Genomic DNA, 16,378 nt, shown 5'->3' with positions numbered 1-16,378 from the left:
ATATATATATACATACATATATACATACACACACACACACACACACACACACACACACATACACATACACACATACAACCAGACGTGTCAATAAGCTCTTCGCTGATTGGCTTGCATGACAACGCATCATGCATATTTTCCGCTATACAATACAAATTTCTAATAAAATTCATAGCCATGTTCTGTTGGGTGTCACTTGGTGCAGATATTACTTTTCTTTTTGCATCAATTTTCTTTTTGTTTGACTACACAGCTGCTGTCTTATGTTATTTAACCCACCTTATTAATATTTAAAAAAAACAGCTATGATACATTTTTATCCGCAACTGTGTTGTTAACGTTCTGTCAACATTTAAAATTACAAGATTATGCATAGTGTCCTTTATTGTTTATTACATTCCAGAGAATGTTATTTCGTCCGCTTTCTCTATTTCTTTGAAGAAGTTCTAATATCAAAACAAATGTGTTCTTTTCATTTCTTCATTATGTTTATAGAGCTTTGAGTTTGGCTCCAGCAGAGGGACAGGAACGATTTACTGACTGTTTGGGGCACTGCGCTGGAAAAGTAAAGCACTGCAGCAGCCAAAGACCACAGCATCAAGACAGAGCTCCTCTCTGAATGAAATACTACACCCGTCCTAGGCTAATAAAATCTGCAAGCACACAAAATTATGCATTACTCATAAAAAACGATGTGCAGTCCTCAAAGGACAACTCTTTTTGGGACTAAAAACCAGGTTGTTAAAACAAAGCTTACCAAATTTTTTTCAGCAGAAGTATTTAGTTAAAGATCCTTCATAATTGAAAAATAAGAATTGATCATATAGTAAAACATTTTTTTTTCTTAAACAGGCAGTTCTGGATATCTTTCACAGTATAATTCATTCATAATTCAGCTTAACAATAGCTCGTTTTTGAGCTTATAATTGAAACTGCATTAATCTAAAGCAGCAGTTTTTATCATTATACATTTTATCAGGACATGTTTCCTGGGAATCAATCCATGACCTTGGATTTTCTATTGCCACATTCTACCATTTCTTCAACAGTAACCCAATTGTTTGCATACATGATATAATAATACTTTGCATTAAACAATCAAGCCATTATTTCCAAGAACTACCCAACAAAAAGATGTCTTTTCAATTGCTTATTTCAACCCTGTAAGAGGGAGTACACTGAATATCTCTGGTTTAGTGTGGAGACATATGGTGCGGTGGAACCCCTTTAAGAGCTCTTCTGTCTGAGCCAAAATGGAAAAAAGAGAGCTTATTACAAAAAAACAAATAGCTACTGCAGTCAATGTGGAGTTCTTGCCAAATTTCTAATTTTTGATTTATTCATGGTTTGGAATCGTTCAGAAACCAGGCTGCCAATGCAAGGATATTCGATTCAAATCATTTTAAATTGGCCCAAAAAATGTATACAAAAAATTCCCACTTGGAATTGTCACGCAACATCCACTCTTTCTTCATCTCTATTTAGGTGTGCGATTCTCAGCAAATGTCAAAAATGTGACGTTTGTTGCACGCTGCATATCATTTTTTCTCCATTTTGCCCTTCTGTAAGCAGATAAGTGTCTTGTCCTTCATTTTTACTACCCTTTAGCGTCTATGACAACAGATGGAGTCCTGTAGCCAATAGTCAGATGCATAGTGGGGCCATTTTATGTGCCCTTTTCTGACTAACGCAAAAGTGGCCTGCAGCCGACTCTATTCTGACATTTTTCCAGGAGCGATCACTGAAGCAAGGAAGCCCAGTTAACGGATGACTTCACATCTGCTGCATATATGTTTGACTGAATTAACCAAAAACACAAGGGAACCAAGGCTGTCCGAACAGACATAGTACAAGATGTAATATCAAAACGTGTGTGATTTAAAGTTTGACCTAGGGCTGCACGATAAATCGAAATGGAATCGAGATCGCGATTCGACAGAAGCTGCGATTGTCATGTGTATCTTTCAGTGAAGCACTGTTCTGTGATCAGCAGTAAATCTCCATCCAAAGGCCAGAGGGCGCTCTCGCGCTGAAACTCCAAATACGCCTCGCAGAAGAAACCCAGAAAATGCCTATCACTGCAGCTGAATAAACAGAAGATTCAACTGCTTTCATTGATTCAACGTGACTAATAAACACACGACTATGGCAATATACGATTTATCTGAGTTCTCATTATTATAATTTTCATTAAAATAAAGTATATTTATAATGCAATGCCTTTATCACTGCTTAAATACTATGAAATATGCTGTGTGCCTTATTCTGTGTAAGAAGCCACATCATCTCACAGAAGGATTTATTTCAAACACTCGACTGACATTATGAAGCGAGTTTGGAGTAAAAATATGTTATTAAATGTGGTATTTTCACATGCTTTCAGATGGAGCAGCATTTACTTCACAGAGCCGTAGTTCACTGAGAAGCTATGCAAACAGCTGTCATTAGCGTGAACGATTTCTTCGATCGATAATCGCGCAATAAAATCGTCTGCGATTTTTTTGCGTAACTTGTCAGTGAACTACGGCTATGTGTAGTAAATGCTGCTCCATCTGAAAGCACGTGATGATGATTTCCTGCTGATTACAAAACCGGCTTTACTAACAAAATGCGCATGACAATCGCATTCCATTAATCATGCAGCCCTAGTTTGACCTTCTAAGAATCAGATCACAAGTCCATAGTATTTGTTGTCTTTTTCACAATGCAAGAGCAGAATAAAAAATAAAAAGCCGAGAACCTGAAACGCAGTGCTTGGTAAGACTAAAAGAGCCACATAAGTTCAATGTCACTTTAAAATAGTGGCAAAGTGACACATGATTATTTGTATTTTGTAACACAACCTCAGGCCTACGGTCTTCATGGAAGCGCAAACAAACGTCACGAGGCACTTCCAAGTCGTGTGGAAACTGAGAAGTACTGGAGCTACATCGGCCATTTGAACGGTTTTGTTCAGGCCACCAGACTTAATCAGGAAGAGACTGTTGAATTTGATTGCCGCCCCACCATGAGCACTCCATTCAATCATCTGCGCATCATGCTGAGCACAAGTGATCACTTAGTCTAAAACGAGCACTGCAGAAGTGACTCAAGCACCATTTGTGGAAGTCACAATGAAGCATTTGGGAACTGACTGTCCATTTGCTAGATCCATCTCTGACTTCATGATGACATCATTCCACATGAAAACTATGGGCCAGATTTACTAACAGTTTGCACTAACACAAATCCTTTGGCATTAAAAACTACAGTTTGGATTTACTAAAAACATTAGCGATGAAAGACGTGGACAGTTATTTTTGCAGCTGATCTTATTGCATATGCATTTGTAGGAGTTTCCATTTTAGTCACAAAATTTATGGGTAAATAAATCATGCAAAATTATTTACTAAAGTTTGTGGTAGTCGACTTACTGGTTATATATTTACGCCATTATTTAACGTCCCCAAAAAGCATGTCTTAATCCATTTTGTGCTTGTGTTGTTAGTAGATTGCATGCACCTGATTATTATCGGCTCTGTTTGTTTGCGACCCTACACTAATTTGCGCTGGTCTTGGTTGATTGCATTGTTCATTATGGAAACGCACTGGCTGCGTCTGACTTCTTTCATAAACACAGCAAATGTCTCTTCTTAGGACGATGATGTCTATAAACCACTTATTTCTATATCTTTTTATCTATACTCTGCTAGCATTCAGACCATCAGTATGGCGTGAAGGAAACTCTTGCACTGTGAAATGTGACTTTGGCTGTTGTTTGCAGACAGAAAGCAGGAAGGAGGTATCAATTCCACCAGCGTTGATTTTGTGAAGTCTGTCTTTATAAGGCTAACCATCCCAATGAACTCAACTGAGTAATATCCTCTTACCATTGCTCATACTTCTGATTCAGGCATCTGAATTTTCCCTCAGGAATCAATGAAGTAAGATATCCAACGTTTTCCCGCCAATTTCACTGTACTCCTTGTTCAACTTTATGTGTAGATATAAACAACATATTTCATTTCAACCTGCTCATTAAAAACATTTGGCAAACACGTCTTCCTTATGCTTTGTCCGTGACCAAGAGAATCATTTGTGGTGATTGCTAAGACAAACAAAACTTATTATTGCTCAAACTTAATGATGAACAAACCGCTAACCTGAAGTTAAACTTTGTCTTTGGATGGCATTTCTAGATGAGGGTTTTGTACGGGCACCCGCATGTTCTTCAGGAAAAACTCAAGATTTGGCTGATTCAAAAACTGCATAAAAGCATATATAGAAAACAAAAATCCCCCAAATATTCCTCCAAATGGGAAGTTAACATCATATGTCTTACAAAACTTACATTTGGTTAATAAGAATCAAGTGAGCTTTTGGCAGAGGCTAAACCCTAAAGTCTGTAAGGAAAGGATCAAATTAAAAACAAATGATACAAGTTTCAAAGTCTATCCAAAACCAAAGAGAATGAGCTAATTTCTCGAGGAAAGATGGTGTGCCGTTACTATTGCTGAGCTATTTTGGGTTAACCTTTTATTCTGTTGTGCTTGCGCTAGCTGCCATGCTACATGTAATTACTAGCAATTTATGCACTCTCCCATAATTAGTTGCAGGCCTCGGCTGAAACCGTTCCAAGAGTAAAAACACTCCAAGAAACACAGATAGATAGATAGATAGATAGATAGATAGATAGATACTTTCGAGGTCCACAAAGGGTATAAAAGTAGTGTAAAATTAATCCAGACTTGACAGTGACGCAATTATTTTTATGATGAACAGATCGAAATCTATTGACAAACCTCACGTCACATGACCAAATGGGAGGCTGAGGTATGAGTTTGATCAATGTTTTGATTCGAGAGTGAATAAAGACCTACATTTTGATCTGTTCTTCACAGAATGTGACTGTGTTGCTTAAAAAAACGTATAAAATAGTCATCTGGATTAGTTTCATGCTACCATTTGATCCTTATTGGAGCTTGGAAGATTTTGGTCCTATTGACTTTCATAATATGGACAAAAACAGCTGAAACATTCTTCAAATTATCTTCTTTTATGCTCCACAGACAAATGAAAGTCATACAGGTTTGGAACGGTGTCAGGGTGAGGAAAATATTTTTTGGGTCCACTGTATAGTGAAGTTACTGAAAAGATTAGCTAGTGGCTAAGGCATTGTTGAGGCTTGAAGGCATGCAGGTGGTTATCCAAAGACTTGGGCCTTGATTTTACACCATGGAAACTGATAACATTGAGGTTACACATTCCACGCAGCTGGGCACTGAACGCTGAAGGAGATAAGACGTTTCGAGCCCCCCTCGCGCTTTCTCTAATCAAAGACTTTCATTTGTAGCCATCATCCATGAGTTATATGGCTAAGAAATTGTATTTATACCATGGCAGGTTTTGATACTAAAGTTCAAATCGTTTTTTTGATTTAGAAGAACTGTTTTTTCCTGGTATTCTCTTATATGAGCTACGACAGTATTGGAATATATATTTAAACCTGGTGTTTTGAATCTTGTTCCTTCCCTAGGGAAAATTAAGGTGCAAATCAAACAAACAACACCACTACACAATCAAACTGAACCACGAAAGACCTCCCATCTGCCAAACACAGAGGAGAACTGTGTCCTCACCAAATCTCCCATCTGGGACGACGGAGGAAGGAAAACAAACCTTCTTTCCCCACCCCAGTAAAACAATAACCTGAGGTTTTGGAAGAAAGAGAGTGAATTCACACTGAAATCTCCAAATCTTGCTCCTAAATCCCTTGGGTGTCCTAAAATGTACTTTGCTACGCTTGATTCTTTCACATAGTTTGGCACATTTAGCCTGTAAGAGTAAAAAACAACGAGGAGCTTTCATGGAAGGTAACAGGAAAAAACAGCTTTCCTCAAAACTATGAAGGGAATAAAACCATGCCAGGTTTTAAACAAAGTCCTTCTCTAAGGACGTTAGATGGCAGGAACAGTCTACCTACAGTGGTATTTAACTACAGACCAGCAAGAGCTGCCTTCACTCTTGTAAATCTCAGTTTGTTGAGTCTCAAGTCTCAGCTGAGGTGCTTTAATAAACTTGAGAATAAACGTCGGCCCCCCAATACCCACCTCCTCGCCCACGGCTAGGACGTAGACTGGCAGAATCGCTAACATCTGGATGGCACGTTTAGCTGGATAAAATACTGCCTTTGTTCTTTTGCCATGGTTGTGATCAGCAGGCTAGCTTTGAAGGACCAGCCAAAAACTGAGATACGAGGGTACTGGATGACGTGTCAACGTGACTAAGTGGTTTATTATTAATCTCTCATCTAACCACTTTCAATAAAGTAGTTACGCATTCCCACTGTAAAGCATCTGCATACTTTTGTGGCAATACCAAAATGCACTAAAGACACTTTGTTGGATTAAATGAGTATTTTGCAGTAAATAGCCTACATGATATGATAATAACCAATCTTTGTTAGAACCATCAAGGCCAAATTTCTATTGCATTGCATGACAACACGGATTCTGCATGACATACTAATTATTTATACAAATTAAAAGTGCATTAAATGTTTTAATAGCTACATAATAACTGGGTTTGGTAGTAACCGCATATATTGGATCAAATAGACATGTTTCAATTGTCAAACACTGATGTTGTTAAGCAGACTGATCCTTCAAATATCAATAACGATTCATTGCATCCACATATAGAGGAGAACAAAAAAGTAGCAGTGAAAAACGACTTTTAGCTGTTATTGTAATTTTTTTAGCTGTTACTGCATGCGTTTTCCCACAGTGCTAAAAGCAAATCTCATAGTTTGCTCTGAATTTGATTAATAAACTCACATTTTGTGTTGATGTCAATGGATGTGATGGTCTGTATAACGTTACAGAATACTAAAACGTGCTGTTTTAATTAATTAAAGTTAATTCATGCAACTAAATATTTCAGATTGTGATGCTGAATGCGTATGAACATATAGCAGCTGCTTTTAGGTTGCATTTATGAAGTATTACATTTTTCCGCATGCAAAATCTGTACATTCTTACCTTTATGACTAAACGTAGGAAAACATTTATCCACTTTTTGTCCCGACCAAAGTTTGTGCAATAAATTAAAAGGGCGCTGTAACATTCAGGGTTTTTTTTCTGTGTTAAGACTTACTATACAGCTCCGTTTGCTAAATATAAACGAACTGCTCTTATATTTTGTGTTTTTTACAGCGCAAAAGTCTGAGAAAATAAGCGGACTTCATCCGTTGGGATCACCGCCCCACAGGAAAAAGTTTTCACGCTGTGCTGCAGTCAGTCCATCTCAGCTAAGAATGTGGAAAACACGACCATCTGATCTTACTCGCTGCATTCTGTCAAGTCCCGCCCTCACTCTCATCATTGTGTACTATTATTGGTAAAGCTTGTGAAGTGCCTCTAAACTGTCCAATCAGAGACCGCTTTGAGAGGCTCCTATTGGCCCATCTCGTCGCAGGAGGCGGGACTAATATGTAATACACACCACGTGACAATCAACGATATCAAAGAGTTTCATAAGCGGTTTGAACAATAGTTTACAACAGAGTAATGATGCTTAGAATTTTGAATTACCATACATTTAAAACAAAAAAAAACAATACAGCAAAACGGTTTGAAGTCATTATGTAAATAAAGTCTGACTTGCAAAACCATGGCAATACTGACCCCTTGTGTCTTTTGCGTTTTTTTGTTTTTATTGCATCTTGTAAAATTTAAATATAAATTATTATTATTCCAAAATTCTAATTATTGAACATATGTTTATGTATATGTGTAACACATGTTTAGATCAAATAATAGACTGTACTAAAGTCTAAAGTAAATCATCCACTTTGTTTTTTCAACCCTATTAGTGTTGCAAAATATTTTGTAATTACTTCCGTTATAATAAAAAAATATAAATAATAATTAAAAGTGAACGCAAATTTAAAACTTACCGCAAGGTTTGTGTAGAGTGAATTTCAAGCATGATTTATGCAATAATTTAGGATTTTCCGTAGTAAAATATTTCTGGAATTCAAGCTTGCACCCATGGTAATAATGTCTTCATTGTTCATAATGTTTTAGTGAATTTTCTTTGCCTGTTATTCATATTATTTTTGGTTACCATATAAACGATCATTTTAATTATGTTAAAAACTAAAACATCTCTTCACAAACTGTAAATACACTAATGCAAATACCAATATTTTCGCTCTTGACAGTTTTTATGAAAGAGAAAGCACTACAATTTTTTTTTTTTTACTTTGTGTGCTTTGTTTCACAATTATGTGTATCTGTTAACTATATTTACATTAAAAGGCAAAGAAAAAAAACGTGTAAAGTAAAGTATCAAGCAAAACAATAAACATCTAGGTCGAGTAATTTGTATTCTTCTTCTTGGCTTTTAACGGCGGCTGGCAACCAGCGTAATTCATTTGTATTATTCTGTCGATAACCGTAGACGATTGGCCCTTGCACACCGTATGCAAAACCCTTAATTTTGACTGACAGGTGAAGCAGCCAATAATATTCCACATACGTGATTACGTGCGCACGTACACGTCCCGGTTATATTTAGGGCCTATTTAAGCAGCAAGCCAGTCTAGACCAATACTGCCCTCAGCGCTTGTCAAAAGCCGGTTTTTGCTCAGTATCGAATATGTCTAGCACATTCCTGTGTGCTACAACACTGTAAACTATAGTGCATTTATTACGTGCGCACGTACACGTCCCGGTTATATTTAGGGCCTATTTAAGCAGCAAGCCAGTCTACACCAATACTGCCCTCAGCGCTGGTCAGAAGCCGGTTTTTGCCCAGTATCGAATATGTCTAGCACATTCCTGTGTGCTACAACACTGTAAACTAAAGTGCATTTATTATCCGTCGTATAACCATATTTAGCCTGGAATTAGCAGTGTTGATTATCGGTCAGTTGTTGATCAAGCACAGCTCACTGAAAGGACACCGATCGGGATTGTTTGCACCTACAGATGTTTCTTCTGTTATAATGCAAGATGCATGCTGATGCTCGGAAGGGGCTGCTCGACTGTGTATTACTCGTCCATTTAACCTCCTCCACCTACTGAAAATAATCGTAAACCGCTGAAAATCGTTGATATTTTGGGGTAAGTGATCATTTAGCAGGATGCAACCGTGTGTCCGCCCATATTTATGAGAAGCGCAGCCTCCGAGCGCAGGCCATGTAGCCTAGAAAGACAACATTCATCTCTATTCCGTGTAAAATTGTCGGTTTTCGGTTTGAAAAACCATTTAAACACTCTGACGGGATTGTCAACGGATATATGCGGCTTTATACACGCGGTTTAAAAGGATAATAACGTTATAGCAAGGTCATGATAAACGCTTGAGGCATTAGAGGCTCTTCAGACGCGGAACTTACAACAAACCCCGAGGTAAAAATAATAGAAAAGCTGTTTTAACGTGTGTGTTTATAGTCACTAACAGTCAAATAAAGATTAAGCTAAGAATTGGTTATATGTGAGCTTTTGTGTGTGTATATTTTGTTCCAGTGTGCTAGTGTCCTCGCACGCCCAAGTGAGTTCGGGCCCTGCGATGCGGTGGCGCTCAACTGTACTTTTTAACGATTAACTTCTTTTAACTCGAGTTACAATCTAAATCACAGATTATTATATCATACGTAAATCATTTAACCTCAAAAAGGTGCATAAAATACTTTTAAGAATGGTAGTCAGTGAAAACAGTAAAAACATGTCGCATAATGTCGAATCGTGGTATTATGTTCTAGTCTGAATATTTTAGTTAATTGATTTCAAATTATGATAAAGAAAAGTCAAAGTAAAAAGGCCTTACAGAGGACTAGCCTTTGCAACTTAAAATTGTTATTTTATTCTGCTAGTGTATCACTTACTGAATTGATTGTTTTCTGTAGATTAATCGGTTTTGAGTTATTGTAACGAAAATTGATCTATAATGATTATACACAAGGTGAAGTTATATAGCAGCATCATGTAAGATAATACATAAATTCATAACGTTAAATCATGGTATTCTATCATCTGTTATGCATGGAATCAGTTTATTTAATTGGACTTTTTAGTTGTAGTGAAGAAAATTGATTACAGCATAACCAGAAGGTTGAATGAATAAGAATATAGGCTTGTAATTTAAGATGACGACAAAGTTATATGTAATCTTATTTATAACTGTAATTTCAAGCAGTAGTATTCTTTTGTGGATTAGCTGATTCAGTTCCATAATGACTATTTCTGTAAATATATTTAAAGCGGATTAGTTATAGCTATAAATAGTTTTAAAAGTAAGATAGAAGTTGAGAAGAGTGATTAATGTTTTATATGAAGTTATTTTGGGTCAGTCCAGTAGACCTGGCATTTTAAGTAATGTCAATGTGACACAAACCTTCGCAGTGTTTCCTAATTGTAGGGTGCTGTGGTGTAATGGTTAAACATCTGGGCTGGTAGCTGAAAAGTTGTACGTTCAAACCGCAAAAGGCTTTATTATTGAACTATCACTGTTTCGCTCTTGAACAACATAGTTAATCTAACCCTAGGTTACTCCAGCGGACTGAACCTGTAATTAGTTAACTGTAAGTCGCTTTGGATAATAGCATAAGTCAATTGACAATTATTTGAAGTCTGGTAAGTACATTAAAGCTGAAGCAGAAAAAGTCTGCTTTAACTCCTCATTGATTTTCAGTTTTTTTTCTATTGCAGGTGAAGAATGACAGAATATAAGCTTGTGGTGGTGGGCGCTGGAGGCGTGGGCAAGAGCGCTCTCACCATCCAACTCATCCAGAACCACTTTGTGGATGAATACGACCCAACTATAGAGGTGAGGCATGTGTACCTCTGTCTCTAGCGCTGTCAGGACACTCACTTTGTGCTGCCACACCAAGCTGTGAAACTCACCCATATGTGAATATGCAAAAAATCTACTGTTAAAGATTCAACAGCGCGATCCGGTTATTCTGGTTTAAAAGGTGGATTCCACATTGAAGGCCATTGTGTCTCTTGCCTTTCACTTTTCTGGCTTGGCACCCTTCTAAGTTTAGATTGCAAATATGCATAATGTCAAATAGGCCTAAGTTTTTGTTTGTTTGCTTTTTCTTTGGTGCTTAATGTGTGTGTGTGTGTGTGTGTGTGTGTGTGTGTGTGTGTGTGTGTGTGTGTTGGGCGGCCAAAAATTGGCTAAAAAGTGTAGTTGTTTGGTGTGTAGTTGTTTTTGTAGTTTTGTTTAAAGTTTTTAGATGGCTGTAGTTTTCTTTTGTAGTTTTAGATGCTTGTTTTGTAGTTTAGATGTTTGTTTGATGTTTTTATGTTGTAGTTTTTAGATGTTTTGTAGTTGTTTTTTACATGTTGTTTTGTATTTTAGTTGTTTTTTTTAATGTTTGTAGAGGTTTTGAAGGTATTAACTTCTTTTTTGTTTATGTTTGTAGATGTTTTGACAAGATTACGGAGACAAATTGCCTTTGGAATAATGTGCGCTGGTTAATTAAGACCAAGAGCATGCATGAAAATGCTGAAAATAATCTTTCTAATTTTAATTTAATGTTGACTTGCACACCATTTTTCTAGACTTAATCTACACCTAAATGAGCACTTTAAAACTCCGATACAATTTTTGCCTACAAGTACAATTTGTCATTTTGCAAATGTCAGGTTTTTAATATAATTTTTGGGATAATTTAGGCTTGGGTATTGTGATAAATTGATATTACAGAACCAGTACAGTTTGGGATTTATATACTGATCAATATGCTCAAAATATCTTTTCACTTTTGCAGGACTCCTACAGGAAGCAGGTGGTGATTGACGGGGAGACGTGTCTGCTGGACATCTTGGACACTGCAGGTCAGGAGGAGTACAGCGCCATGAGGGATCAGTACATGAGGACAGGAGAGGGCTTCCTCTGTGTCTTTGCCATCAATAACACCAAGTCCTTTGAGGACATTCACCACTACAGGTATACACCACATGGTGTGCAGTCGCATAACCTGCAGAATCAGGTTTGTAAAGGGTTAAAACGCCTCACAAAGTCAAATTAATTATAGACGTGCAATGTTCTGTGTGCTTTGACAGAGAGCAGATAAAGCGAGTAAAGGACTCTGAGGACGTCCCCATGGTCCTGGTGGGGAATAAGTGTGATCTTCCTTCCCGCAGTGTGGACACAAAGCAGGCTCAGGATTTAGCACGTAGCTACGGCATCCCATTTATAGAGACCTCAGCAAAGACGAGACAGGTATGGAAAACATGGGCGGTCGTATACTGAATACAAGCAAAGTCCTTTTAAGACAAGTCATGTCACTTGGCGGCCATCTTTGAAATGCCTCTCGGGCATGCAAGTGCAGCTCCTATCTCTTTGAATGGGGAAACGTCAAATTCTCCAAAACTGTTCACTAAGCTTACGATTAAATTTCATATTTGAAATCACCAAAGAAATCTGACAACAACTGTGTCATAAATGTTGTTACTTTTGCTCAAGTAGCGTTATAAAAAGCTTATTTTTCAGGCTAGATCAGCCAGTGCGCATGCGCAGTCCTAAGCGCACGTCTCAGAACGCTGATTGTTTCTATAGCAACCGGGACTTCTAACGGCAGCTGCAGTGACACACAGCCGATTGGCTCTTTCATTCAGAAGGCGGGTCTTCCTGCGATTGAGTGGCCATATTGAGCATTGCATTTTTCCCCATTCAAAACTATGAGTGACACGTCTTGGGTATTCTATAGTCTTTGATACAAGCGTGTTTGACATATCAATGAAAATAGAAGTTTTCACATTGAAAGACTTTTATTTTGACTGATTTAAAGACAGCATGAAATCAAAATCAACTATATTTAAAAAAATATATATATATCAGTGGTCTTATTGTGCACTGTTCATCATTATTAAAAATACATTTGTTTTCCATAAACGCTTATCCACTTCTGAAACTATATTAACGCTGACACAACTAATGGTGTGTTCACACCAGACGCCAAGCGAATATGTGCATCGCGTCACTCGCTCTAGATTACTCGCGGGATGTTTTCCGTGTCACTCGCGTGAATAAAAACAGCGCGCTCAACCATGGTGGAGATAACTACAATCGCTGTTTTGTACCTGTTGTCAAAAAGTCCCAAATACGATGGAAAGTCAAACGACGACGTGTCTGGGTTCACAGCACCATCCAGAGGAGGATGAGTAACGTTAGGATCCTGTATTAATGTGTGTTACATTTTACTACTGTGTATATATACACTGATACTACTATTATTTTTGTTATTGATAGCAGCATCTCTGTAGTAATGATAATAAAATACAACTACCACTACAACTGATTTTAATTGTTTTAATGCTCCAGACCTATATAATAACAGACGGCTACAATAACGTTCTCTTCCATTATCTGATTCAACTGGACGTGTCAAGAAGCTCTTCGCTGATTGGCTTGCGCGAGAACGCGTCACACGAATTTTGCGCTGGAGTTGAAATTTTTGAACTTGCGTGGAAGAAGCGATTGAGGCGAATACGGTGCGTTCGCGGCAAATGCATCGCGCATTTCGCGTCATTCGCATCGCCCGGCGCAAATTCGCCACTATTCGAGTCTTTGCGTTGACTTTGTATGTAATCTACTCGCGCGAATAATTATATTCGTGTCTGGTGTGAACACACCACAAGGCCACAATTAAAACGAGTCTATAATATCACAGTATAACTTGGGGTTCAAGCAAATTCTGATTCATAAAATCACCCCAATTTTTTCTGCCCCACAATATAATTTTGCTCAGAAATGCATCATTCTGGACGTTAAATGAGTTGTGAATACCATTTCATGTTGTCTTTAGTGTCATGTTAATGCGTTATGGGGTTAAATATTATTTAAAATCTGTAATAAAAGTTGACTATAACCAGATTAGATATACAGCCATTAAGGGTCAGTTGTAAAACATTTCAAGAACATGTCTGGGTCACATTTCACCCCAAAATCAAAATAAAGTAGAAATTATTATTTATTATTATAGAAATGTATTGTTATTAATTTAGTTTATTGCAAAGTTTTTATTTATTTTATTTTTATTTAAAAAATAAAAATTCTGCTGCTTAAAAAGTACCACTATTAGGGGTGTAACAAGTTGTCACTAGATGTCGCAATACAAAAAATGCAACAATATGTGTCATGGATAATGACGATCTGTATAGTTCACCCAAATTGAAAGTTTAGCAAATTTAATTAAATATGGCAACTTAAATATGGTAAACCCAGAAGCTCACACATTTGAGCCTCCATATTGTTTATTAATAAATTAAAACAAAATTGCATTTTTAAATATAATACAATATTTCAAACTATTTAAATGTATGTAATAGGGGACAGAGCCCAAGAATATGTGTCTTACATAATTCTGTTTTCTCAGATAAGCAGAATTATAAATATTTCTACTCTGGTGTCACTATCGCCCTGTGCACTGGGGACCAGAACCAAGTCTAATCTATTCAAGTCCACCCCTGATGTAAAGCCAACATGTAGCATTTTAATAAACAGTACTTTTTGTGAACCGTTTATAATAAGTCTTTAGAAGTAATAATAACAAGGTAAATGTTTTAACTGCTCTAGTTAGGCTTTATTTAATGTATTGTGAAAGTATTGTATCATGAGATCAATATCGTCTATTGAACCGTGTATTGTTACACTCCCTTATTGCTATTTTTATTTATTACATTTAAAAAAAAGTCTCATTGCATAAATATGTATTTTATTTGATTATTTTTCTAGGGGGTAATTGTGACTTAGACATAGTTTTTGTGACATTCACACACCAGCTGAAGGCAGAATTGTAGGAAAGCTGGTCATTGCGTCCTTTTGCTTTTCACTGGGTTTATGCATGAGTTCATTCTGACGGGCTTTATGAATAATCAATCAGGTCATATCACACAACACAACTGATCTGCCTCTGGGTTTGTGCCTGGTCTCTCTTGTGCGTTCATTATAATTTGTCTGTGTTTGATTTCATTTAATTAATCTCTTAATGGCAAAGAATGCTATTTGGATTGATTGTTCAGGGGTTTAATCACTATAAATCAGTTGGGGATATTGAACCGCTCTATCCGTCATGTTAAATATCAGGGCAAACGCTCTACCTCCCTCTGCAGTGCTCAAATCACAACTCCTTGTGGTGCTGGGGTGTAATAAAAGCTCCTGAATTAATTTCTTTTCTCTCTGTTTCGAGCCTCACATGCTACCCACCGACACCACAGTCTTCAATACCCACAATTCCCTCTCTGGCTGCAGGCTGAAATGGTTTTGTGTGTATTCCTCTAATAGCAGATTCACTTTCTAATTCTCTTATCTTTGTTTATTATACATGTATATGTATGTTCAGGGACATTACTAATTGAGAAGCTCTTAAAATGTTTTCCAAGTGTGAAGATGCTGCAAAAAAATGACATCCCATGGAATAACCTGGCTTTTTTTTTTTTGTGGAAAGTTGATGTAAAAACTTGATTATGCCAAATTCCTTCTAAATTCCCAGGAATAATCAAAAGAAAACGCTAATATTAATTGTGCCTACACTATGTGGGGAAAACTTGCCGCTTGTTTCCCAAAATCCAATTCGGACTGTTTCCCCTTCTCAGTGATGATCGCTGTATGTTCTTTAACACTGAAGGGAGTTGTGTTTTGCACTGCAGAGAGTGGAAGATGCCTTTTATACTCTGGTACGGGAGATCAGGCAATACCGGCTGAGAAAACTCAGTAAAGAAGAAAAGACGACACAATGCATCAAGCTTAAAAAATGTGTTTTGATGTGAGAGGGGTAAGTTTTGCAGCCCAGCTGTGGGGTACGACATCTGTACAGCACTTTACACCTGTTCATGGGTGGATCTCAATGAAATATCCAGGTCATATTTCAGCCCAAAATTTGGCTACATTTCATAAAGAAGCCTATTTTTAGGACAGAAAAGAGATTTAAAGATTTAGCATTGTGACATATAATCACACCTGCCACAGTGTACATTGTATGTGGTATGTGTTGTACTTAAAGTAATTAATGCTAACTGTAATCAAATATTTAATATAATTGTTATTAGTTGTACTGGATATAAATAATGCTCTCTTTTTTTTTTTTTAAAGGCAAAGTTTGTTCTTTTTATTTATAGTGCTAAATGTACTTTTAAAAATTTAATTTTATTTAAAAATTAAATTTTCCAGACAAGATTTATTTAACTTATGCTAATTGTAATTTAAGAATATAATTTTTCACACAGGACCTTTTTTTTAAGCATTTGAAAGGGGAAGTGTGCTTGAATGCCATGAAAATGAATTGCAAAACAAAAAGTTCCTACAAAAATTAATAAATAAATACACACACACACACACACACACACACACACACACTAGGGATGTGCGCGACGACTAATTT

The 16,378-nt window shown here is 36.9% G+C and overlaps 2 protein-coding genes across 4 annotated transcripts in view; one reads left to right on the top strand and one right to left on the bottom strand.

Annotated features, from left to right (window-relative positions):
• Window positions 1-7,283, bottom strand: part of LOC107675301 (ras association domain-containing protein 8-like) — a 20,069-nt gene extending 12,786 nt beyond the window's left edge. Inside the window, exon 1 of the mRNA XM_016469602.1 lies at window positions 7,020-7,283. The gene's annotated coding sequence lies outside the window, so the exon portion shown is untranslated. The remainder of the gene's footprint in view (window positions 1-7,019) is intronic.
• A 1,466-nt stretch (window positions 7,284-8,749) lies between these two features.
• The window catches only part of kras (v-Ki-ras2 Kirsten rat sarcoma viral oncogene homolog), a 10,289-nt gene continuing 2,660 nt past the window's right edge, over window positions 8,750-16,378 (top strand). The window contains exons 1-5 of one of the 3 annotated variants that reach the window (XM_016469562.1): window positions 8,750-9,107; window positions 10,695-10,812; window positions 11,765-11,943; window positions 12,060-12,219; window positions 15,648-15,772. In XM_016469562.1, the coding sequence (XP_016325048.1) occupies window positions 10,702-10,812; window positions 11,765-11,943; window positions 12,060-12,219; window positions 15,648-15,767 (570 nt within the window). In that variant the 5' untranslated portion in view covers window positions 8,750-9,107; window positions 10,695-10,701 and the 3' untranslated portion in view covers window positions 15,768-15,772. The other 2 variants (XM_016469563.1, XM_016469564.1) reach the window with 2 other exon arrangements.

The sequence above is a fragment of the Sinocyclocheilus anshuiensis genome, unplaced genomic scaffold, assembly GCF_001515605.1.
Source record: "Sinocyclocheilus anshuiensis isolate Anshui unplaced genomic scaffold, SAMN03320099.WGS_v1.1 scaffold532, whole genome shotgun sequence".
Lineage (NCBI taxonomy): Eukaryota > Metazoa > Chordata > Actinopteri > Cypriniformes > Cyprinidae > Sinocyclocheilus > Sinocyclocheilus anshuiensis.
This window is presented reverse-complemented; position numbering and strand designations above follow the sequence as displayed.